Below are 25,245 nucleotides of genomic sequence, written 5' to 3'. Positions count from 1 at the left end.
CCTTTTTTGCAGCAGACTTGGAAATGTCCTCAATGTATTTGTTCTAATATATATGTCAATATATGTGTATATATATGTGTGTGTATGTGTGTGTGTATACATATATGTATATGTATGCTTATAATGCCTTTCTTTGTGATCGATCTAAGATTTATCGATTAATAAATGTTTAAGAAATGCAAAGAAATACAAATTTTATTGCAAATTATTGATATTCGATTTTGTTCCAAATTTGAGTCTGTCTGAGTCTGTCTGCAATCGATCCAAGGAAAAAATCATTCAAAATACTAGTGATTTAGTAATGCTTAAAATTAGGGCCCTGTAAATATATATATATATATATATATATATATATATATATATATATATATATATATTATTATGAGTACATAATTTTATAAAACATCTTAATAACACTAGGCGCAGTGCATTATTAATTGTTAAGAGTTTGCTTTTTTATATATAGTTTAACGATATATTCGTAAAAAAGAAAAATACATGGTTAAATTATATAAAAAAGCAACCCCTCAATAATTAATAATGGCACTGCGCTCAGTGTTATTAATATGTTAAATATTTATATATATATATATATATATATATATATATATATATATATATATATATATATATGTATGTATATTTGTAGTCAACATTTAATAAGATCAGTAAACGTAATTTAAATCGCTCAAGATATTATCATCGTTAATTTTTAAATAGGTCTTACACACACACATACACACACACACACACACACACACATATATATATATATATATATATATATATATATATATATATATATATATATATATATATATATATGAACATTATAAATAGCTTACGTCGGTCTGTATCTGTTGATGACTGCTCATTGAATTCGGGCCGACATGAGTTATTTTGGTTCTGCTTGAAATTTACATATTACACCGTTGTGTATTTGAAAAGTTTCTGATCTTTCTGGTGAGACCACGGAAGGAAATATACGATGTTGACGCGCAAATATTGATTGTTCTATGTAAATGAAACAGATCTTTAAAATGTCCCCAAGTTTTTTTCCTTTGTTTTTTTTTTGTTTGTTTGTTTTTTTTTTTTAATGATTAGTAAGCTGAATGAAACATTGGATTTGAGATAAAACAGTATCGTTTTTTCTTTTTATATATTTATAGGTTCTTTTTGTATAGTTGAATAAACATATCTTCTTATTCTTAAAACGATTGGGATACACAAAGAGTAGAAATTTTCGCAAAACTTTCACTTTCATAATATATATATATATATATATATATATATATATATATATATATATATATATATTACTATATAGTTTTATATCGTCATTTTCTTTGTTTGCTAATCTCTTTCTCTCTCTCTCTCTCCTCTCTATATATATATATATATATATATATATATATATATATATATATATATATATATATATATATATATCAAAATGGTGATTAGTAAAACCTGAAGTGCTCAGTGCTATTGAAGAGCAAATATGTGTTTTATTTTTTAATTTTTTATTACCGTTTTATCTGTTTAGTTACACATGTTTCGGTTACCGAATCGTATTAACGATCCAGTAACTTCGTCAGACTTTACAGAGATTTCTGAAAAGTCTGACGAAGTCACTTGAGCGTTAATACGATTCGGTAACCGAAACATGTGTAATTAAACAGATAAAACGGTAATAAAAAAATAAAATACACACACACACACATACACACACACACACACACACACACACACACACACATATATATATATATATATATATATATATATATATATATATATATATATATATATATAAGATGGCTGTAATTCATATTCGATCTCGCTTAATATTTTTTAGAAAGCATGTGCTAAATGGATGTGTCAGTGATTTCCACTGTCAGGTAAAATATGCAGTATGCAGACTTACTGCAAAGACCACTACCTTATTATTTTGGCGAACAGTCATTTGATATTTGAACTAAGATACATTCTTTTCCGTATCTTTTGAGAAATAAAAACAAATAAATCACCTGATTGAATGTCAGTGCACACATTCACACCGGTTAACCGTCGAATATTACGTACAGAAATCATTTTTTTGTAATTTTATATTCATTTGTTTTTTCGATTGCCTTACAGACTTGATGAAAGAAGTATTCTCCCGCCGAAAGATGTAGTCTCTCCTGAAGTCACACAGCAAGTCTCATTAAAATTGCTGTCGACTAAAACAGACAACACAGGGTAATTGTTACATTTAACTATTTTTCTTCCTCCTTCATATATATATATATATATATATATATATATATATATATATATATATATATATACATATATATATATATATATATTTGTATTTGTAACTTACAATGAAATACACTTTTTGCTGCTACCAATTCCTTTTTTTGAAGTTGTATTTGTAACTTACAATGAAATACACTTTTTGCTGCTACCAATTCCTTTTTTTGAAGTCTTGATTTTGTTAATACAGTATACATATATATATATATATATATATATATATATATATATATATATATATATATATATATATATACTGTATTAACAAAACCAAGACTTCAAAAAAAAGGAATTAGTAGCAGCAAAAAGTGTATTTCATTGTAAGTTACAATTGTTTCAATACCGGTTGAACAATTTCAAGCATTATGTCGTTTGAAAATCTTCACATAACCAACCTTTCTTCAGACTTCTTGAATAAAAAAAACACTTAACAATAGGACATTATTTAAAGAAATTTCCCTAAAGGAAATGAAGCATGCGAAAACATTTATCCTGGACGCATCCTTTGTCAAGAGCTTATTTAAATATCACCTAATTTTCGTATCCTTATTTAAAAACCTGTCATAAGAAGTTTCCACAAAATCCTGTAGCCATTTAATATCTTTTAATAATACTATTCATTGAATTCCTAAATTAGATTTCTAAAAAAATTTTTATTTCACATAATTAATTCTTTTTAAAAAAATTTTTTGAATTTTATTTTTATATTTATAATAAGGCCAGAACAACTTAGCTATAACGTTACGGCTATTTTTAGTTTCGTATTCGCCCAATGGTGGCTTCAATGTTTACAAAATATCGATTATCTTAAGACCAGTTTTAGGTTAATATTTTATTATTCTCTCTCGTTCTAATCTATTGTGGTTCTCGATAGTTGGGAAAACTATATATGAATTGGTATATGAAAAACTATATATGAATTGGTATATGAAAAATTTACTGAATGATACGAACCCAGTAAGATCCAGTATATTACAAACAAGTCTCTCTCTCTCTTTCTCTCTCTCTCTCTCTCTCTCTCGCTATATATATATATATATATATATATATATATATATATATATATATATATATAATTAGAAAATAGAATCCGTGATTATTTCAATATTTTATTATAATCTAAACATGAAACATTTCATTTTGTCCTCGTTTATCAGAAAAAAACAAAGAATATGCTTAATTCGTCTCATCAGTTGGTACTATTAAATTCGACAAAACAATTTATAGTAAAAAAAAACAAAAAGAACGTGTATAATTCTGCAAATATTATTCTTTTTCAAACGGCTCTTACATTAAAGTTTAAAGCTGGAGAAAAGTTCAGCGAAAAAAGAAAACAATTGTCACGTCGAAAGCAATTAATAAAATAAATGAACGAAAAAGACTTCATTTACGCGTCGAGAAAAACACATGATTACTCGTCCAATTAACTAATTCTACGTTAATACGCCTCGTCAGAGGTTCAATTATTGTTTATGAAATCAAACTTTCGAAACATTGGTCGATCCACGTAAGTTCCTCCTAATGCCTGTATAATTTTATCAATAAAAGCTCTACCCATGCATTGAGCACTTTTGAAAAGATTAGTTTTCTAGCTTATGTTATCAATACATTTAACTTATTTTATTATATATATATATATATATATATATATATATATATATATATATATATATATATATATATGCGTGGGGGGCCTTAGAAAGATATTTAGATCAATTTTCATCAGGATGAATGCGTGTAAGTTTACGCGTAATTTGATAATTTTATTTCAGGTAAACGGCGGTAAAACAATCAATATTTTTGTCTTCGGCATCTAACGTTTAACAATTTCTCACTATTATTCTTTAACTTTAGGGCTAACAATATTTTATCAACTTACATTTTCAAATTTTATATGTGTTCGGTTTTGAGTTTTGAATCGAAAAAATGACACTATTTACTTTGCTTAATAAATCTAAGGTAGCGGCTTAAAAATTTTCTAACGTCATGCCAAACGTTTGTCAGCCGATTTTTTCTGACTTTTATCTTTTGTGTTTCCTTATTTTCTTTTTTCTTTTTCCTTTCTTTTCTTTTTTTTTTTTTTTTTTTTTTTGGCATGCGGTTCTTTTGTATCTCTTGTTTTTTGCTTTGTTTTGGAATAGTCTGTGTGTGTGTATTTTTTTTTTATTATTATTGAATAATTGTTTCTGAAAACCAACCTATAAATACACAGTGAATAATTTTTTTACGGATTGAAAAACGAGCGGAAGCGGAAAAGTAAAAGCATCAGCATTCTCTGTAAGAAAATAAATACATAAATATCATTCTGTACAGATTATTTCGTTGGTCATTGAAATTCAACTATTATATATATATATATATATATATATATATATATATATATATATATATATATATATATATATATATATATTATGTGATGCTTTGCGATGTTTTGCAACAGTTCTCTTCGGAACGCTTACGTAGAGTCGAAAGTAAACAAAGCACAAAACCAAGGGTTAGAGTCAACTGATTAATCGCACACAGCATGAAGCAATAGTAATGGCCGATTGGAATAAACGAAATTTATTCAATTGCATACATATGTGTGTGTGTGTGGGGGGGTCTTTGCTACCTACAGGAATATGTTATATATAACAACAACAGGCTCCTTCAGTCTTTGACAAATTATGTATAACCATGTAAGGGTGCCTGCGCATGATATTTTTGTGGCAGGAGGTGCGTAATCTCCAACCACACCTCACCTGAGTTGACATTGATAAATATCAGTGACAAGTGAAGTGTATGTACAGGACGACTGGAAACAAATGCCGAGACAAACGGAGAGCACATACAGCGCCTAGAATTCCTAAATGGTTACCTATTTGGTACTAACCAGGCTAAACGTTGCTTAACTTCGGTGATCTGACGAGAACTGGTGCCTCAACGCGATTATGCCGTGTATATATATATATATATACACACACACACATTCCTGTATATTTCGTATTGGTTACGAAGAGCTCCTCTTTCAGTCTGCATGCATAATCGTGGACATTGTCGTTTTATAGCATTGAATCGTTAAAAGAACTTCCCTCTTTCTCTCTCTTTCTCTCTTTTTCTTTCTACCCATTTATGTGCCATTTTCATCGTCTGTTCTTCTTTTACTGTGTGTGTTGATTACTGGTTAATTATTAATGACAAACCGCGGCAACCGTGAAGAGTAACCCGCAACATAATTAGATGACAGTTGGAAATGTATTGATTATGTCGATTGCAGCCGGTATGAAACGGATGGAAGAGGGCAACGGAGCTTGGACGGGTGGGGAAGAAATGGGCACCGATCAAATTCCCCCCTCACTCAGCATCAACAAAATATATTCAACCCAATACTCTCAAATTTGCAGTTACAATCATGCTTATCTTTGCAGTGGAATATTCTTGAGGAAGCTATAGCTATATATTCCTCAACACAAATATATATATATATATATATATATATATATATACTTATACATAAATACATATATATACACACACATATATATATACACACACACACACACATACATGTATGTGTGTGTGTGTGTGTGTGTGTGTGTGTGTGTGTGTGTGTGTGTGTGTGTGTGTTGGGACGATCGATCGGAATCGGAAAAATCGGAAAACTTGTGCATATTTTCTGATGCCAAAACGATTCTTTTAATTATTATTTTTATTTGATTCTGTTTCAAACAGAATCTGCCACTGCTAGTAGTAATAATAAAATAATAAATATTTATTAATTTCAAACTATCAGTAACGCCAATAGATCAACCTCACTCACACAAGTGTAATTTTAAGTTTGTGAAAGTATGCGCACATGTAACATGTGTTTTTAAGCTGATCCAGAAAAATTGCAACTTTTTAGTTAAATATTTAGAGACCTCTGAAGAATCGGAATCGGTAATTGTATCGGACTCGGGATAAATGTTGGAATCGTCCCATCACTAATATATATATATATATATATATGTGTGTGTGTGTGTGTGTGTGTGTGTGTGTGTGTGTGTGTGTGTGTGTGTGTGTGTGTGTGTGTGTGATATTAACTGTTAAGCATTGTATAAACCCGGTTGAATACTTTTGGATTTTATACTACGAATGCATATTTAATAAAATACATATTATCTGATAGAGGCAATCCCTATTTTTTTTAATCGCTTGTTATGTTGTTTCTCTGTTACAACCTCGATGTATTCCCGAAGTTTTAGAGGCCTTTAATAACTCTCTGTAGTGTAGCGTGGAAAGATTTTGTCTGTTGCGCGTATATCTCATTACGTGTGTCTCTTTGTATCTATGTATGTAATCATGATACATCTAGTATCTATATATGGCCGTGTTCATAATGCCTTATATGTGTGTATAACCAAACGTTGACATGCCTTTTTCCTGCCTCTTGGTTTCGTCGCTCGTAGCTGCAAATGGAACTCCATACACAAAATAAGAAATCGGACGCTTTTTAAATTTAATTGTTTCTTTCTTTCTCGGGTTTGGCAATTCAACATTCATTCTTATCGACCGTTCTTAACTCTCTTTTATTTTTGCGTGTCTTTTTGCGCCGTCTTAAATCGGAAAACAGACTGACTTGCATGCGTGAGAAAAGATATATTCCTCTCTTTCTTTCATGCCCTTTCTCTATCTCTTACTTTCTTCCAACGTTCTCTTTCACACGTACACAAATGACTTATTTCAGTTTCTATCGTCGGCCTCAGCTATAGAGTTTGACATACATCAGCAACTTAATCCTCGAACTCTTCTTGCACTGTTGAACCTTCACAGCAAAATCACAATTTTCAACATGCCGGCACAACCCGGGATAGATTACATAGTTACATATCTGTTTACGAGAAAAAAGCGTCGTTTAATTTCGATTAAGTCAGTTCGACCGATTCGTCTACTTTTTTGAACCTTCCAACAAGATGGCGGATGGTATGAAACTAGCCTAGTCTTTACCCGAAGCCAATCTGCATTCCCTTCACATGTCTCGATTGAATCGATTACTTCCTGACCCAGCCTCTGTTACTTTCAATCAATATTATCCCTGAACAAATAAATTATGAATTCACGCGAGATTTGCCTCGACATTTCGAGGCCATATGGTTGACGAAAATTAAAACATGGTACAGATCTTCAACAACAAGTTTGTCGCCTCCCCCCTCACTGACACCCCTCAAGCAACTCAAGTGCTATGTAGCCGTGTTATATATATATATATATATATATATATATATATATATATATATATATATATATATATATATATATATATATATATATATATATATACCTACCGAAGGGATTACATATGTTCTTGAACCATTCCAGGTTTTAAAATATACTCTCTTTGCTCTAATGATAAAAGGCGAAAAAAATTAAAGCATTGTTTATAATAAACTAACAGCGCCACTTGGGGTTGCTCGGGAATACTGATAATAAAATAGAGGACGTTAAAAAGGGGTTGTAACATTTCTTAAAAGACTCTCTCTCTTTCTATCTCTCTCTCTCTCTCTCTCTCTCTCTCTCTCTCTCTCTCTCTCTGTGTGTGTATGAAAATATGCACATACACACACAGATATATATATATATATATATTGAGGCAGTAGAGGCTAGATTATAATATGTTTTCAGGCGCATAGAACGTCCACATAACGTGATATATTATGTCATACTATAAGTGTATATGCATGAAATACTAAATTATATATAAAGAGATGGGTAGAAAGAAAGAACAAAACGTGGAAAGAATAATATAGAGCAGCCTTTGAGATTTGAAAACAAAAATCACTTGACCGCCGGTCGAGTTTGAGGAAAAATTTACTCGCCCAAAAATATTTTTACTCGCCCGACTTTATGACTTTGTTTCAGTCAATAATAGGAAATAATTTTACAACAATTCAAGAAATTACCGTGTGTATAATCTAATAAGAAAATATTTGTTTAACTCTTGTAAATCAACTATTTTATTACTACAGACATTTCAGTAAATATTCAACAAAACGTTAAAATACAACACCAGTTTCTTTATATAGCAGCATTCATAGTATTGTTCCATAGAAATAAGAATCATTTCTTCGGATGCTTGACGGAACGATGCGTTTTTTCCTCTGTCAAATGTTCGTCTTTACTTTTGTAAGTATGAAGTGTATGTAGTTGTAGCGTCGAAGAATTTTTTTTCCAAATGAATTTCAAAATCACAGAGCTAAATGAAGGCGAAATTTTGACTACAGGCCGAATGTGTAAATTTGACTTCTTGTTGACCTTTAGCGTGACCACTCTTTTTTCAATACGATATTCCTACGGTCTCACAGTTAGGGATAAAAGAATTCAAAAAAAAATTATTATTATTTTGCGAGCCATTATTTTTATGGGTTTTTTTTTTCCAATTTCTTACATTCAATTTTCTTTTGATTTTGTTTCAACTTTCAAAACTGTTCTTTAGACATAGTTTTATTGTCCAATCCAAACAAAAACAAGATTATATAGCTTTACTTTGAATGCAATTTTATTTTTGTTCATTTGTAATTTTAGCTAATTTTATGTCATAGCTTATTTTTTTCGTTTTGTTTTCACTTTTCTCCATTTTTTTTATATATATCTCTTTTCGTTTTTCGTTTCAGGGATCATCGACTTGCTTTGAAACGCCCGAGTAGCAATGAAAGCGATACGGAATTTAAAAAAGGTGAGAAGATTTTATTTATTTATTTATTTTGCCTTTTTTTTTAGCAATTAATCATCTCCTCACACTTCTACCAGAGTCTCCCCTCTCCTGTTTTAATCTTAGTCTCTTTACAACTTATGTTCCTCTCCATTTCTCTTTCTCTGCCTCTCCGTGTTTTTCGTATTCTAAACGTTTTACTTTTTCTTTATCGTTAATTTTCTATTTTATTTTTAGTCATTTTTGTTCTCTCTGCTTCTCATTCTGGGTCTTGCTCTCAAAATAGAGTTGCTCGGTTTTACGATAATGAAAGTATAGCCGTACAATGTAAATGCAGATCTAAATAAACACGTTGCCATTATTATTCCGGAAATATTTAGATAAAAATTATTTTGATTCTTCGGACTACTGTTCTTATCTTGAGTGATATTTTCACACCGTTTCGGTCGATGTAACCTCCGATCTTCAGATGTATCTTATCAAACTCAGGAATATTTGTCGAACTCGAGGGTCTACACGGAATTTCGAATGTAAGTATAGGGTTACGTTCGAAATTCCGTCCAAATTCCCGAGTTTAACAGAAACACTCCCGAGTTCGATAAGATATCACCTGAAGAAGGTCTGAGGTTACATCGACTGAAACGTTGTAAAAATAACACTCAACATTCTGTCTACCTACCCATCTCTTTATATATAATTTACTATTTCATGCATATGAACTTATATTATGAAATAATATATCACGTGATGTTGACGTTCTACGAGCCTGAAAACTTATTATAGTCTAGCCTCTACTGGCCCTGATCAAGTTATGTTTTAAAAAATGTATTTATAATCAATTTTATTGAAAACATATTTAATCCGGGTCGATATTGTGTATTGGTGATATTAAGAGGGTTAGGAGTGTTAATATTCCTACACGGTAAGATGTACTCTGACTACTATTTTTCAAACATTGAGAACATTTTTCATGTGAATATAATCTTGTTTCTTTCCAGAAAATTATATCAATTGTAAAATGTTTAATAAAAATAGTATTTTTAATTAGTTCTTGCAAAACTATTTTCTAAATTTTAACAAGAATTATTTTTAGCATTAACTACTGAACGCGCAGGATAATAAAAAAAATATATCTGTCCGTAGAATATAGTATCAATTCGAAGATGGTTAAAAAGCAAATACAATATTTTATTTATTTTAAATAAATAGTGCAGTATTTTTAATCAATAAAAAGAAAGCTATTTCAACTTTTTGAATCTTTATAAATTATTTTATTAGAATATTACATTTAAAAGAAAAAAAAACCGGTAACACTATAAAAGAAAATGAAATACTAACATAAGTTTAGATTCGTTCCGTTCTGTTTCGTTCAGTTTGCCAATTCACTTAAACATTTCCCAATGATCGTCTGCTATTCAAAGTGAATTTTGGTACATTTATAAACCGGAGACAGAGAATTAAAACCATAAAATCCCATAGACATAGAAATAGAACAGAATCAAACTCATTCAAGAAAGAAGACTAAGTACGACAATCACAAACAAGAATGATAAATATGCTAAATAGTATATATATATATATATATATATATATATATATATATATATATATATATATATATATATATATATATATATTTAAAACAGTAATCTACGTACATGCATGTTTCGAGGTCCTACCCCTCTTCAGCGTAACTTGACTCTTATTACGCTGGAGAGAGGTAGGGCCCCGAAACATGCGTGTACGTAGATTACTGTTTTAAAAATAAATAAATAAATAAATAAATAAAAATATTATTTGTTTACGTACAAAATAAATAATGGTCAATTTCTAAAAAAAAAAAAAAAATCCGATCTTCAAGGTGAAGACGCTAACCTCAGTATCGTTTAAAAAATCAATAACAAAAAAGCTACGTATATATATATATATATATATATATATATATATATATATATATATTCCAACTTGTTTTGTCGCATCTATCGAAATAGATTTCTCACTGAGCATCTTATCTTGCTTACGCACTCTAATAATTATTCTTTGTTTGCTTTCTTATAAGTCTGATATTATACTCTTTCTCTCCCTCTCTCTTTCTCTCTCTCACTCTCTCTCTTTCCTCCCTCTCTCTCTCTCTCTCTCTCTCTATATATATATATATATATATATATATATATATATATATATATATATATATATATAATTTCTATCTCCCATCCAGAATGAATGTCTTCTCAGAATTATCAAATCATTTTAGCAGACAATGGCGGCGGTAAGAGCTTGACAACCCGAGACGAGATTTCGTGATAGTTTTGCAGGTTCCTTGCAAAAACCAACACTTTCGACAATCGGGTGAAACGAAAACCCATGTCCCCGTCCGACCGAGGATGAATCATACAAAATCATAAAAACAAACAGAAAATAGAAAGAAAATCACTCCCTCTCTTTTCTCCCACTTCCACTCTCTCTCTCTCTCCCTCTTCTCACCCTCTCTCTCTCTCTCTCTCTCTCTCTCTCTCTCTCTCTCTCTCTCTCTCTCTCTTTCTCTTCCTTTCTATCTCTTACTACCTCTCTTCTTTTTCGAAACGCCGAACGCATTTTTTATGCGATTAGAATATTTTCTTGCAATATTAATGTCGGGCCTAATTAAATATCGACAGTTCTTGTCGACGCGATCGTTAAAAAATATCGTCCCCAGCTTTTTACACCTCAACCGGGTTTAATCAAATCTCGAGATTCCAGTCTCAAGAAAGTAATAGGGGCACGCACCTGTTCTTGAGACTGAACTTCGGTCGACACTACTTTTAATATAAATGTCCGAAATCCAACTTTAGCAAACCCCGACATATTTTTTCTAAACCGCTATGGAAGTCATTCTTTGGAAAGAAAATTAAAGTTGATCCTTAAAAAAAAAAATACAAGAAAGAAATGGTGACAATATAACAAGGTCTCTCTCCTCCTCCTCCTCCTCCTCCTCCTCCTCCTCCTCCTCCATCCTCATCCACCACCTCCTTCTTATTATTCTATTATTACTACTACTACTACTACTACTACTACTAATAGGAAATATAAATTTAGTAATGGGTAAACTTGAAATAAACATGGTGAGGTTAAGCCGGATGATAAAAGAAGAGAGACAGTTCTCGGTTTGCACCGGTACTGGCTCAAAGAGTTTAATAAGTGAGCCAGTGATACTTTTGCCTTGGGATGTCCGGCGGACATCTTGTCGCCTTGATAAGGAATCAGAGAATAGGACCGCTATTTTATCGGGTTAACTTTTCCGTAAGATTGGATCAGTAAAAAAAAAAAAAAAAAAAAAAGTAATGATAAAGAGATAATGAGACTTAATTAAATCAACCGAAGAAGGAGAAGAGGTTAATTGGAGGGCGGGGAGGAGTAAATGATATTAAAAACGACTGGTGTAGAAGGCCGTTGACAGTGTGTGTCAAAAGCGAAGTGGAAGGGTAAAGAATAGAATATAGAGAGAAAAGGTGTAGACGGGGTCGGGGTGAAAAGGAGTTAGGTGAAACAAAGGGTATTGGAGGAGGGGAGATGGATGGGAGAGCGACACCGAGCGCCGATCACTTAAAAATGAATAGAAGCGATATGTTTTAAAAATGGATGACGATTATAGTGGTTGGTTTAAAACGAGAAAAAGCAAGTGATCATAGGGTCTCACCCCACCCTCTCTCTCTCTCTCTCTCTCTCTCTCTCTCTCTCTCTCTCTCTCAGAGACTTCACAACCAACGGATTCGAAATTTCAAGCCGTTAACTAAAAGTACTTTCGCCCTCCGCCAGGAAAATAAAACTATGTAACAATTTAAATTTATTGATGAATAAAATTTGAATTAACATAGTGAGGTTAGCCAGATGATCGAAAAAAGATGGACAGTCTCGTTTTACACCGCTGCTGTCTAGAGAAAAAAGAAAATGATCATAGAGTATATATATATATATATATATATATATATATATATATATATATATATATATATATACATATATATATATATATTTCTCTCTCCATTCCACCTTCGCTCTCTCTTTCTCTCTCTCTCACTTTCTATTGCAAAGACTGTATTACCAATAATCAAAATCTAAGACCGCTAACTAAAAGTATTTTTTATTTCCCGCCAAAATGTCACCAGGAATCAATTTCCTTCTATATCGACTGCCGTTCATTTCTTTGTCTTTTTTCTTTTCCTTTCTATTTTCTTCTTCGCCCCATGAATTATCTTCCTTTAATCATTTGTAATGCTATTTTTGATGTGCAAACATTTCATATAGAATGACTAAATCCTCTTACATGTAATACATATATATATATATATATATATATATATATATATATTATTATTATTATTATTATTATTATTATTATTATTATTATTTCATATATCCACATAAAATTTTATAAGGAGATATTTTATGCATAGATTTTCAGTATTTACTTCAACAGCACGCAATACGTGAGTAGAACTAGGTAGAATTTTATAAATCACCCATCTTCAACACTGAAAAAGGAAGATGAAATAGAAGCAAGCTGGACCTTGGCATTATAAAAGCCCAGCCATTGGTTAGTGAAAACATGAGTAAGAAATAACAAAGAATCTGATTATTGGTTAGCTAACAAATTTAACACACTAAGTATATATATATATATATATATATATATATATATATATATATATATATATATATATAAGTATCAATTTCCCCTCTCGTCTAACTGAAATCACTGTCAATAATTTCCCCCCACTCTTTTTCTGTGCCTAAACGTATACCTAGATTTAATGAACAAATCTTCTTTCTTAGAACTGCACGCCTGTGTAACTCTCTTCCGTTTGCCTGTTTTCTAACTGACTACAATTTGATTATTTTTAAATTAAAGGTAAAAAGATTCTTGATGAATTGTTCCCCTAAGTAATACAATTTACCATATTATCCCATTGACTACTGTACACTCATTAACCTTTATCCTCCAGTGGCCTTCGGGCCTTGAGAAGTGGTGACTCCTATGTAAAAAAAAATCCAAAACACAATTTCAATTCTTTTATTTTTCGTTTGTTGCTGCACTAGTTTGACACACAACAAAAAAACTCGCTACAGACATGGCCAGACATTGTTTTACGTGTATTTTTATATACTTATTGGAATTGTTTTTTTGCTGTTGTTTTTTTCGACAAGATGTATCTTAATAAGGTCGAGGGTTATATCGGCCGAAACGTTGTTAGCATAACATTTCATCTTGAATGTTATTTTCACATCTTTTCGTTCGATGTAATTTTCGATCTTCTTCAGGTGTATCTTGTCGAATTCAGTAATTTTCTATCGAACTCAGGAATCTGCACGGTATTTCGAAGGCAACATTTTATGTCATCTACGGGGTTAGCATGCTTTTTTTTCCGTCAGCTATAACTGGGTAGAATTCGTCAGTAATTCGCAATTTTATTTCTGAGTATCGCCCGCACTGAAGATTGAACCTTCAACCTCTAGAAGGGTGTAATATAAAAATGAATGTTACCAAGTACTTTATCCTCTACGCCACGAGTCTTTGCGGACACAAATTTCAAAACACTATCTCAGATTGTTTTACTCTTTATTTGTTCTTGCGTTTACACACACACACACACACACACACACACACACACAGACACACACACACACACACACACAAGCTCGCTACATACATAAACAGACATTATTTTTACATGTATTTCTATGTGCTAATTGGAATTGTTTTTGTCTTCTTGCAGGGGAGCTGAACGCAAACAAAAAATCTCGCAGTGAAGAAGAAGGCAGCGATAACAGTCAACACACAGGGGAGAATAAAGATGGGGCTAACGACAGTTTGTCGGATTCTTCGGACGAAATTCCTAGCGACAATCCTGACACTGACCTGCCGCCGTGCCAAGTGCTGGACAAAACCTCTCGCAGTCTCGGTTCGTCAGCGCTCAGTGGCAAACAGTCGCTAACCATGTCGCCGAATCCTGGACAAAATTTCACCACAATGACGTCACAATGCCAGTATTTAAACGGCGGGCGTAGCTATGCTCCGACGTGCATGGGCGAACAGATGTATTATCCCCATCATCCTAACACTGGACGCCCACCTTCAAGCTCCTTCCTTCCGGTAACAACTTCGACACTACTTCCGCCAGTGTCATCCAGTCTCAGCCTACATCCGGTTAGCCCACAGTTGCAGGCTTGCCGGCTGTCCGGTCAGACCAACGCATGCGCATTGGCGCAAAACCCGTCTCATCTGAATCCGGCTACCCAGGGGTATGCCATCCGGACCTCACCGCAACAGAACCACCCGTCGTTACCATCTTGTACGTACATGCAAACAGCACAGCCCTATCCAACAACATTGACCCCGAACGTTCACATGATGAACATGAATTTTACGGGCCCTATGGCGTGACAATATATACAGGGTCACCTGCAGGTGGCGCCGTCGTCGTCATTGTACAGATAATGAAAACAAAAACATCGGGTAAAAAAAAAAATGGGAACAAAAATTGTGTTTTTCTCTCCAGAATGAACAAAATAAACGTCTAAAAGATTTTTTTAATAAAATTAAATAAGTATACGAATACAGCTGGGTTGTAAATTTGCAAATATTTTAAAGATTTATAAAATCCAAATAAGAAATAGAAAAACCTTGTTTAACACAAAAATGAGGACTGAATAGACAATTGCTATATATATATATATATATATATATATATATATATATATATATATATATATATATATATATATATATATATAGATATTTATGGATATATTAAATAATATAATTTATTTAATATATGTATCTATGTATGTATATACGTATGTATATACATATATAAGTATATAAATAAATATATATATATAAATATATACATATATATATACATGTATATAGGTATATACTATGTATACATATATATATATGCGTGTGTATGTATACATAAAGTACATACATTATTTCAGGCTTCTCGCAAGAATTCAGATATACATAGAATGCGATATATATATGTGTGTGTGTGTGTGTGTGTGTGTGTGTATGTATATATATATATGCATATATATGGAAATGGTTACGTATATATATATATATATATATATATATATATATATATATATATATATATATATATATATATGGCAAGCGATACTGTTATCTAAATTCACTCGATAAATTTAATAGATTAAAATTCAATACAGAATTCCTAATTTAACATAGTAATACATAACTAACACACACATAAAGCATTTATGTTCAAAATCAATTAAATTCTTTTTATCATTCTCATACTTATGTGTACATTCTAACAAATAATATCTTCAACAGTTACATAAAATCTGTCCACTTGAAAACAAATTCGATCACAATTCATATTACTATGAACGTGTAATTTATCTCGAAATATGTAAAAGAATAAAAACACAATATACATACTATATTTAATGCTGAATTGATGCATTATGACAGCCTCTAACTTATTATGTATGTGCGTGTTTGTGTGTGTGTGTATGTGTGTTTGTGTGTGTGCGTGCGTATATAGAAATATTAAAAAGGTGAACCAACAAAATATAAAAATGAAATTACCTAAAAACATATTAGTGGACTAATATTTAGTCTGTTATAATAACAGAGGTTTTTTGAATCTCTGTAGAAATACCATCTTTGTTCACTTTGACAAAGTTTCTCTCATCAAAAGAAACGAAATATTGATATATGTTTTTAAGTGATTTTGTCTGCTATATTTTGTCATTTGTCCTATTTTCATTTTTCTAAACTGTCTTTAGAATCTTCACTATACATATACATATACATATACATATATATATGTATGTTTGTGTGTTTGTGTGTGTGTGTGTGTAAAACTAAAAAGTGTTTTTTCTCTATTCTTAAAAGACGTTTTCGAGAATCTAAAGAAATTACGAGTTGAAATTCAAGATGCATATTACTTTCATAGACATACCGTATACTTCGGATTTTAACGTCTACATAGTTCTTTACGCCAGCTACATTTAAAAAATTCTCTGAACGGAAAAGAGGAAAGCTTGATAACCAAATCCAAAAATCTCGGGCCTTTCCCTTTTCATTTACATTATATCGGTTTATTTATTCAATACCAACCGACGAGTCTAGGTTAAGACGAAATATATATGTATGTTGAAATTAAAATATTTATTATAAAATATTAAAAATATATATATGTATACATATATATATATATATATATATATATATATACACAAAAAAAACGTAAATAGATATATAATTAATTCATATAAATAAATACCAGTAATGATTATATATACACATTTTAATGTACATATATTTGCATAAGAATAAATGGGGAGTTTTACGCAATGTTTTTCATCTGCTTTTACGGACAATTGTTACTACAAATTTAGACAGAAATATGGACATACGTGTACAAAAAGAGTTTTCCAAAACTGATGAGCAAAAAGACAATTTTTACCAAATAAGGACAATGTTTTATACACTTATCAAAAGGTCTATGTTGTTATGCAGTTCAAAAGCAAGAATAAAAGACAATTGGCAATGCTATAAAAGAAGATTTAAAAACAAACTGTAAATTTAATTTCTACCAAAATTTTAGGATGGGTTATCATTACTGATATTTTTTTTCCGGACATTTGTTCTCATCAACGTTGATATTTACATGTCTGCTACATTTCCACCGATTTGATCTTTAGTCTTTTTCCGATGAAGAATTCATTTATTCATGGCGGTGGTGTTCCCCGGATGCAAATATGATGCTTTTTCCACTATTTGTACATTTTATTATTTCTTACATATTTTTAGCCGATGAAAATGCAAGCCATAGTTTAAAACAAGTCACTATCACGGCAATAATATATTGAATCAAGAGCTACATAAAACGTCACTAGTACAAAAACAATGTTGATTTGAGATAACGTATCTAATAACCACAGATTTGCAAACAGAACCGAAATCTGATTAAAATTTTTACTTTTACTTGAAAAAGAGATTTCTCCCGAAATATTGTAAATTTCAAAGCTGAAAGAGAATAAATACATAAATAAATAGAACGACCCTTGAACAACGGCAGATCAGATTGGTTATTTAAGCTCAACGATGCTGCAGGGTTTTTATGAATAAAGTAAATAATACGCCTCCCCCACACACTGGAATATTATCGTTAGGCAGATGTAGTTTTCTCAGCTTTCCAAAAACACTTCGAATATGCCATTTTCGCGCTGTTAATCGTATGGACAGAATGTATATCTGTAATAAAATAGGTATCACATGTTCAGCATGCGATTTTCATTTTCTAATGAAATATATAATTACTTACTCTGCATTTAAGACTAGGATATTAGATGTCATAGTCTTATATATATATATATATATATATATATATATATATATATATATATATATATATATATAATATGCCTCTTAGTCTGTCTGTCTGTCTGTCTGTCTGTTTATTCCATCTTTTCTCGGAAACTACTGGGTTAATCTGGCGAATTTATTCAAACATTACCAGTCGGCCTATTATAGCTATTATTAGAATATTAGAGCGATCGATTAAGCAAATAAAACTAATGGATGAAAAATATCGAAACTTTTTATAAAAGTCCTGAATATCACGTTCTAAAAGATTGTTTACGTCACGCCATGCATGTGCGTTTCTTAATCCCCCCCCCCAAAAAAAAAATGGACACAGAAATTATCGACTTATCGGATCTGAGTATATAAGAAATATCAACGTAAGCAAATAATCAACAAGTGTTATATCCAAATATCTGGTGGGCATCACTGTTAAAGAACGATGCAATTGAAGAATCGCGGGTGACACACCGGCCGGCGTGTAGTAGAAATGAAAATATCAGTGTTGACGGAGACAATAGACCGAAGAGAAAACTAATGTAAATTAATTTCATGTTGGGGAGTAATTCGACCCGCTAAAAATTTGCGAGGAAGATTTAACTAAAGGGCATCATCCATTCTGATTCGTGTGTGAAATCTAAGAAATGGACATCATTATAGGACGATTCCACAGAATAAGGGGAGAAAACTCATTAAAAAAAGACTTTCTTCTCTTTCTCTCCATCTCTTTGTCTCTTTCATTACCATTTGCTGTCGTCCGTTCTCTTTCTCTCTTTCTCTCTCCCTTTCTTTCAGTCTCTTTAACCTTGAACCTAAGCCCAAGCCTAAACCTAACTCTCTCTCTCTCTCTCTCTCTCTCTCTCTCTCTCTCTCTCTCTCTCTCTCTCTCTCTCTCTCTCTGTTTTAAGGTGCACGGGAAGAAAAACATATTACTTCAACTTGTAAAAATTAAAATCTACAGAATAAGGAGAGAAAACTAATGAAAAAAGACTATCCCCCCTTTCTGTCTCTTTCTCTCCTCCTCATTCCCATTCCGTCGTTCCCTTCTGTCTCTCTCTCTCTCTCTCGCTCTCTTTCTCTCTCTCCTTCTCCCTCCCCTCTCTATCTCTCTCTCTCTCTCTCTCTGTCTCTCTCTCTCTTTGATCCTAAACCCATGCCTAACTCTAACTGTCTCTGTTTTAAGGTGCACGGTGAGAAGAAAAACATGACCTGAACTTGTAAAAAACAAACAAAAAAAAAAAACAATATCATCTATTCCTAAGTTATGTCTGTACATTTTGCGATGAAAATACTATTTCAAACTTTAGCGTGGCAGACAGACCAACGGATGTTCGGACGTATGTAAACACGACCACTTGTGTTGAGTTCTCTTCTATAAAGACGACGACGACGATGACACGTGGCGCGTGCACGACACTGACCCCCCGGACGAAATTCACGCATCGGTGACTCTTTGTTCAATGTAGAAACATTTTCTTTTCTTTTTTTTTTACTCAAATCTTATGCAAGAAAAATAAAGATAAAAAAAAACAATGAAGGAAAACATTTCTAAATTGTAAAATCAGCAGCAACTTCAAACAAAATGTTGGAAAAAGTAAAAATTAAAAAAATGAGAAAAATAAAAGAAAACGGCAACAAAGTATAAAAACAATGTAAATAAAATAAACGCAAATTAAAAACACTTTCATTTGAATTTTGGTCTTATATATTTCTACCTCACCTCTCTATCCCATCACCTTTTTTTTTAATTTCTTTAGATGATAATTTGTATTATTTGGATTTCTCGGACTACTGTTCTCATCTTGATTTTCACAATGTTTCGATCGATGTAACCCTCGACCTTCTTCAGGTGTATCTAGTCGAACTCGGAATTTTTTCTATGGAACTCAGTAATCTGCACGGTATTTCGAACGCAGTCTTTTATTTAATCCATGGAAGTAGCATAGTCTCGTTCCGTCAGCCATGACTGAGTAGAAGTTCTCAGTAATTCGCAATTTTATTTTGAGTGCACTGAATATTGAACCATCAACCCTTGAGTGCACTGAATATTGAACCATCAACCCTTGAGTGCACTGAATATTGAACCATCAACCCTTGGGTGCACTGAATATTGAACCATCAACCAATTTTATTTTGAGCGCACTGAATATTGAACCATCAACCCTCAGAAGATTAAATTAGAGCAACATTTTACAAAGTATTTTATCCATGACGTCACGGGTAATTGTGGAAGGAAGAGTTGTCCAAATAATCCAAATAATACGAATTAAAAATAGTATTTCGATTACTGCAATCTACTTCTTACTTAAAAGTTTGTTTTAAACGTCTTTTCGAGTCAGTCTAAAGCAAATATACATCGTTCTCTTTTTATTAAATCATTAAAAAAAAGTATTTCATGTTTTTAATCTTTTGATTAATATCGATTTAACTCCGAATTCCTTTATTATTTATTTTTTTGTTAATCGATTTGTTCAACTTTTAAGTGAAGTTCATTCTTTCTGTCTTTAACATAAAACGGTTGAAGTTGATATTTTTCGAGGACTTATCAAGACTGTCCGATTTATTTTGTTATTAATTTGTTTTAATAAAACTTCGGATTACTATACATTTTTTTTTTTTTTTTGCTAAAGAATCGCCATTTATCAAAACTCAAAGCTACTCGAGGACAAGGATTAATGAGATGAAATGAAGAACTTTATGAAAGAACCGAAAATGATTGGAGCTGACCAAGTTTATATACCTATGAAAACGGGTTCATGGCGGGAATCTGCTGACAGTGAACCCTAAGATATTTGTTTGAAATTATTTAAAAGAATTTATTGGTTAAATTTTATAAAGAGGTGTTTGATTTACTACATAAGTTTTAGGAAAAATTATATGCAGATTAGAATTTCCTCCCCTCCCCTCAAAAAACACTTTTCAAGTTATTTCGTTTTTTGTTTGTTTGTTGTCGTTTTTCTCTTGTTTTTTTTTTGGGGGGGGTCATTATTCTTCGTTTTCCTTGCGGGAAATGAGCAAAAATCGTTTGAAATTCAAGTGAAGAACGATTTTACGTTTTATTTACACAGAAATCTGAGACATTGCTGCGAAAAAATAAAGCAATACTATTTTTTAATCAACCTAAGAATATGGTTTCTCATTTAAAAGACAAAAACAAATATTTTAGAAGAAGGTTCGAGGCGTTTCCGTGCGCAAACCATAATAAACATCTTTTATAAAAAGAATAACATTATTGGTCGGACGATAGGCAATGTTATTTTGAGGGAAGCACACATTTTTTTTGTAAGAATATATAAGCCATTATTCATTGGATTTCATATATGTTTACCACACATTAACCCGTTCTGGCTATTAGCCAGACTCGGCTTTGGCCGTTCAATACTTTCTCGCAATCAACTGAGTTTACGCCGTGAGCAAGTGTTGAGAATCACTTACCCTACTACATCAAGATAACCAGGAAAATCCAGTTTCATTAGTTGATAACCAGTTAGTGACAGAATAGCAAAAATTTTAGTCATAGGTGTCTAAAAGCGCTACAGGACATTTTTAGTGTTCCAGTGTTTGACACTACAAAAAAATGCACTCGATTCCAATTTGTCCTGAGTCAGCACGGAATAGTAAGGCTTCTTTAATTATTATGAACAAAATTGTTTTCAACGAGTATAACACATGAAGAGTGATCAGGAGAGCAAATCAATAGCACAGAACTGGCGAGACAACGAGAAACAGGGGATCATTTCAACATATATTTTTCAATTTCCTCATCATTTTGTTTTTACTGAATATGGGACATTCTACCGGAAGCCAGTCATTCACCTGCTATTTCAGACACTCTGAGGGATCTTTTTTAATATTATAACCGTCCCTTTAAGTTCAATTGTTTGCATCTCTCTTGCACTTGGTTCACCCGGTATATTTACCAGTAGTATTCTTTTTTGTGAGTCCGGTTGCACTTCTAATTACTAGAATGATGGAGATCTTCCTAAGATTCCAGTTTCTTTTCCTGTTGTACATAAGACCTTGATGTTTCATTATCTTCTCCCTTTCAGGTCTATTTAAACCACCGGCATTATTTGACTTCTACTAGGGTTGCAACTTCCTCCTTCTTGTCCAATATCACTGTGTCAGGTTTAACAGCTTCGTTTTCGATTTACGTATCTGTAGGGATTACATAATCATAGTGGATGGTGTATGAATTATTTCCAATTGTTCTTTCTGATATATTTGTGGCTTGCTGCCACACTGGATTTTGAACTTTTTTACAGATGATCCAGTGTAGAGATTTACACATTCCATTGCGTCGCACTGAGTGGATATATGCAAACAGAGGACGACGCAGCATGTCTAACAGAAACATTTTCTACACAGAAACGTTTAATTTATTCGACAGGTAGTGAGACACATGATAGTGCGCATTCTGCAAGATGTGCATAGAACGTTTGATGATAATAATGACGACGACGACGACGACGACAACGACGACAATAATGATGATGACCATGACGACGGCAATAAAGATGAGTGACACGATGAGGATCATGCAGAGCTTTCATCGATGGTGGCGATCCTTTAAAACCCACCCTGGAAAATAATATGACACACACGTAAGTAGTCCCAGATGTGTAAGGAAGGATCATTTCCTAATTCTAATAATTTTTATGAAAATCTCTCCAGACAAGGCATGCAGCCACCTCCTCATATAAGGAGCTAACAAGAACAAAACATGATAATCAAAAAGACAGGAGATCCATATTGTCCTTAGCCTTGAAAAGACCAAAGCTATAGGTAGGAGGAAAACAGTCAGCAAGAAAGGATGTCCACAAGCTTGCAGGTTTTGGAAATAAGCTGCTGGAATAGGAAGCTGTCTTACAATGAGGTGTCGAATCACGATGGAGACCACTAGACCAACGAGTCAAATGAGCTGGAACAAAGGAAGTAGGGAATAGATCAGACAACTTTGGAGAACACATGCCATAATAATGATCATAGAAAAAACTCAAACTAGCAACATCACGTCTGTGGGTGTGAGAGAGGGAGAGTGCGGAGAAGAAGAAAAGGTGGAGCACAATCAAATTACAGATTCGTTGCTAGAATTAATCAAGAACCCTCAAATGGGACAGAGATTCATCAGCCCAAATATGACAACAGTACTTCTTACATGGTCTAATAGAAGATTTGTAGAGATAGAGAATAGTTTCAGGTGTGATAAAGTGAGAACGGACTTTGATACATTAAAACAGAGGACAACACAGCATATCTGCCATAATCATTTATTACACAATTAAGAAGCTCAATTCTCATCGTGTAGACGCAAGACTGTCTGAGCTTCAAAAGAGCAAATGGGATATACCAGAATTCACAGAAACCCAAATTTAAACGATTGTGGTATAGAACGCAAGAAAATATTCCTTTAAAGCAATGAAATTTCTTTCCCGAATGGAGTAGGCTTTCTTGTACATAAAGCAAATCGCCGCAGAGGGAAAATATAATAAATATCGAATAGTTTTTCCTCATCTCATCTCCGTCATCTTTCAGGATGCTTCACCACCAAATCTACACGACTTCTCCAGTTCTATCGATCTCGCATGACAGTTTGCAGGTCCCGAACACTTTCCAATCCTGTGTCTTGTAACACGTTGTCAATGTAGGTCATTCTTCTTCTACCACTGTTTGGGTGTACATCTGTTGGTATCCAAGAAACTATCTTGCTAGCATCCGCTTCGCTGTGTCTCATGCAGTGACCGGTTACTCTCACCTACTCAGCTGTACTTTCAGTGATACTGTTGGTTTGATAATTTTTGCGACTCTGCAATGAAAGGGAAGTGGGATTAAATTAAATATTCTCAACACTTGCATACTTTGATGAAGTTATGAAAATATACGATTAAATACAATTTATTATGGCAGAAATTCCCAAACGTGATAACTCTATAATAAAGACAAATATGTATGTATGTATTTATATATAAATATGTATTTATTTATAGATAAATAAATTGATTTAATGTGATGCAATGTGATCCAGGTCATTACTCAGGCAATATAGTGATTGACTGATTAAGCCTTAAATGCCAGATTGGAGAGGCATTCTGGGAGATACGTCCAAAGTCACAACGCCTGACACTTCGAACTCTTCTATGTCTAACTACTCGTTAATACTGTGACATATCAGAATCATTACTCAAACTGAAAAAAAAGACCTCTCAGCTATTTCAACTATATATATATATATATATATATATATATATATATAGAGAGAGAGAGAGAGAGAGAGAGAGAGAGAGAGAGAGAGGGGGAGAGCTTTCTTGTTCATTTTTAAATAAATACGGTTAAGTATCATCTTCGCCTCGAACGGCGTTGTACTTAGAAAATCGGCCATATTTTATTTGGACGTTGATAAATAATATTTATTTTTCTTTTATTATTTTTAAAACATCCATTTCCGTAGATTACTGTTTAAAAAAAAAAAGAATTATATATATATATATATATATATATATATATATATATATATATATATATATATATATATAGTAAGTTAGTTATAAAATATATGTTGCAATTAAGCTACACAGAATATTCCGAGTAGCCTGATGAATCCTAGCGTGGATGAAACGCGGAATATTCTGTGTAGCTTAATTGCCATATATATTTTATAACTTACCTAGCTCTACCTACGTATTAAGCACTGTTGAAGTAAATACTTAAAGTTTACGCATAAATTTGTACTTTCGTATATTAATTTATGTGATTAAATGAAGTAGTCATATATATATATATATATATATATATATATATATATATATATATATATATATATACAGTGATGATCATATTTATTGGCACGGTAAAATAAAAGTTAAATTTTGTCTAATAAATTCTAAAAAAGGGATTA

The 25,245-nt window shown here is 32.1% G+C and overlaps 1 protein-coding gene across 3 annotated transcripts in view; it reads left to right on the top strand.

The window, feature by feature from the left end:
- Window positions 1–15,526, top strand: part of LOC145241504 (uncharacterized) — a 338,516-nt gene extending 322,990 nt beyond the window's left edge. For all 3 annotated transcript variants that reach the window (XM_080104537.1, XM_080104547.1, XM_080104555.1), the window contains 3 exons: window positions 2,140–2,241; window positions 8,934–8,995; window positions 14,725–15,526. In XM_080104537.1, coding sequence (XP_079960663.1) covers window positions 2,140–2,241; window positions 8,934–8,995; window positions 14,725–15,392 — 832 coding nt within the window. In that variant the 3' untranslated portion in view covers window positions 15,393–15,526. The remainder of the gene's footprint in view (window positions 1–2,139; window positions 2,242–8,933; window positions 8,996–14,724) is intronic.
- Window positions 15,527–25,245: the final 9,719 nt, after the last annotated feature.

This window comes from Euprymna scolopes, chromosome 2 (genome assembly GCF_053919585.1).
Source record: "Euprymna scolopes isolate OS-2025 chromosome 2, ASM5391958v1, whole genome shotgun sequence".
Taxonomy (NCBI): domain Eukaryota; kingdom Metazoa; phylum Mollusca; class Cephalopoda; order Sepiida; family Sepiolidae; genus Euprymna; species Euprymna scolopes.
Note: the sequence above shows the minus strand (reverse complement) of the source record. Positions and strands in the feature narration are given on the sequence as shown.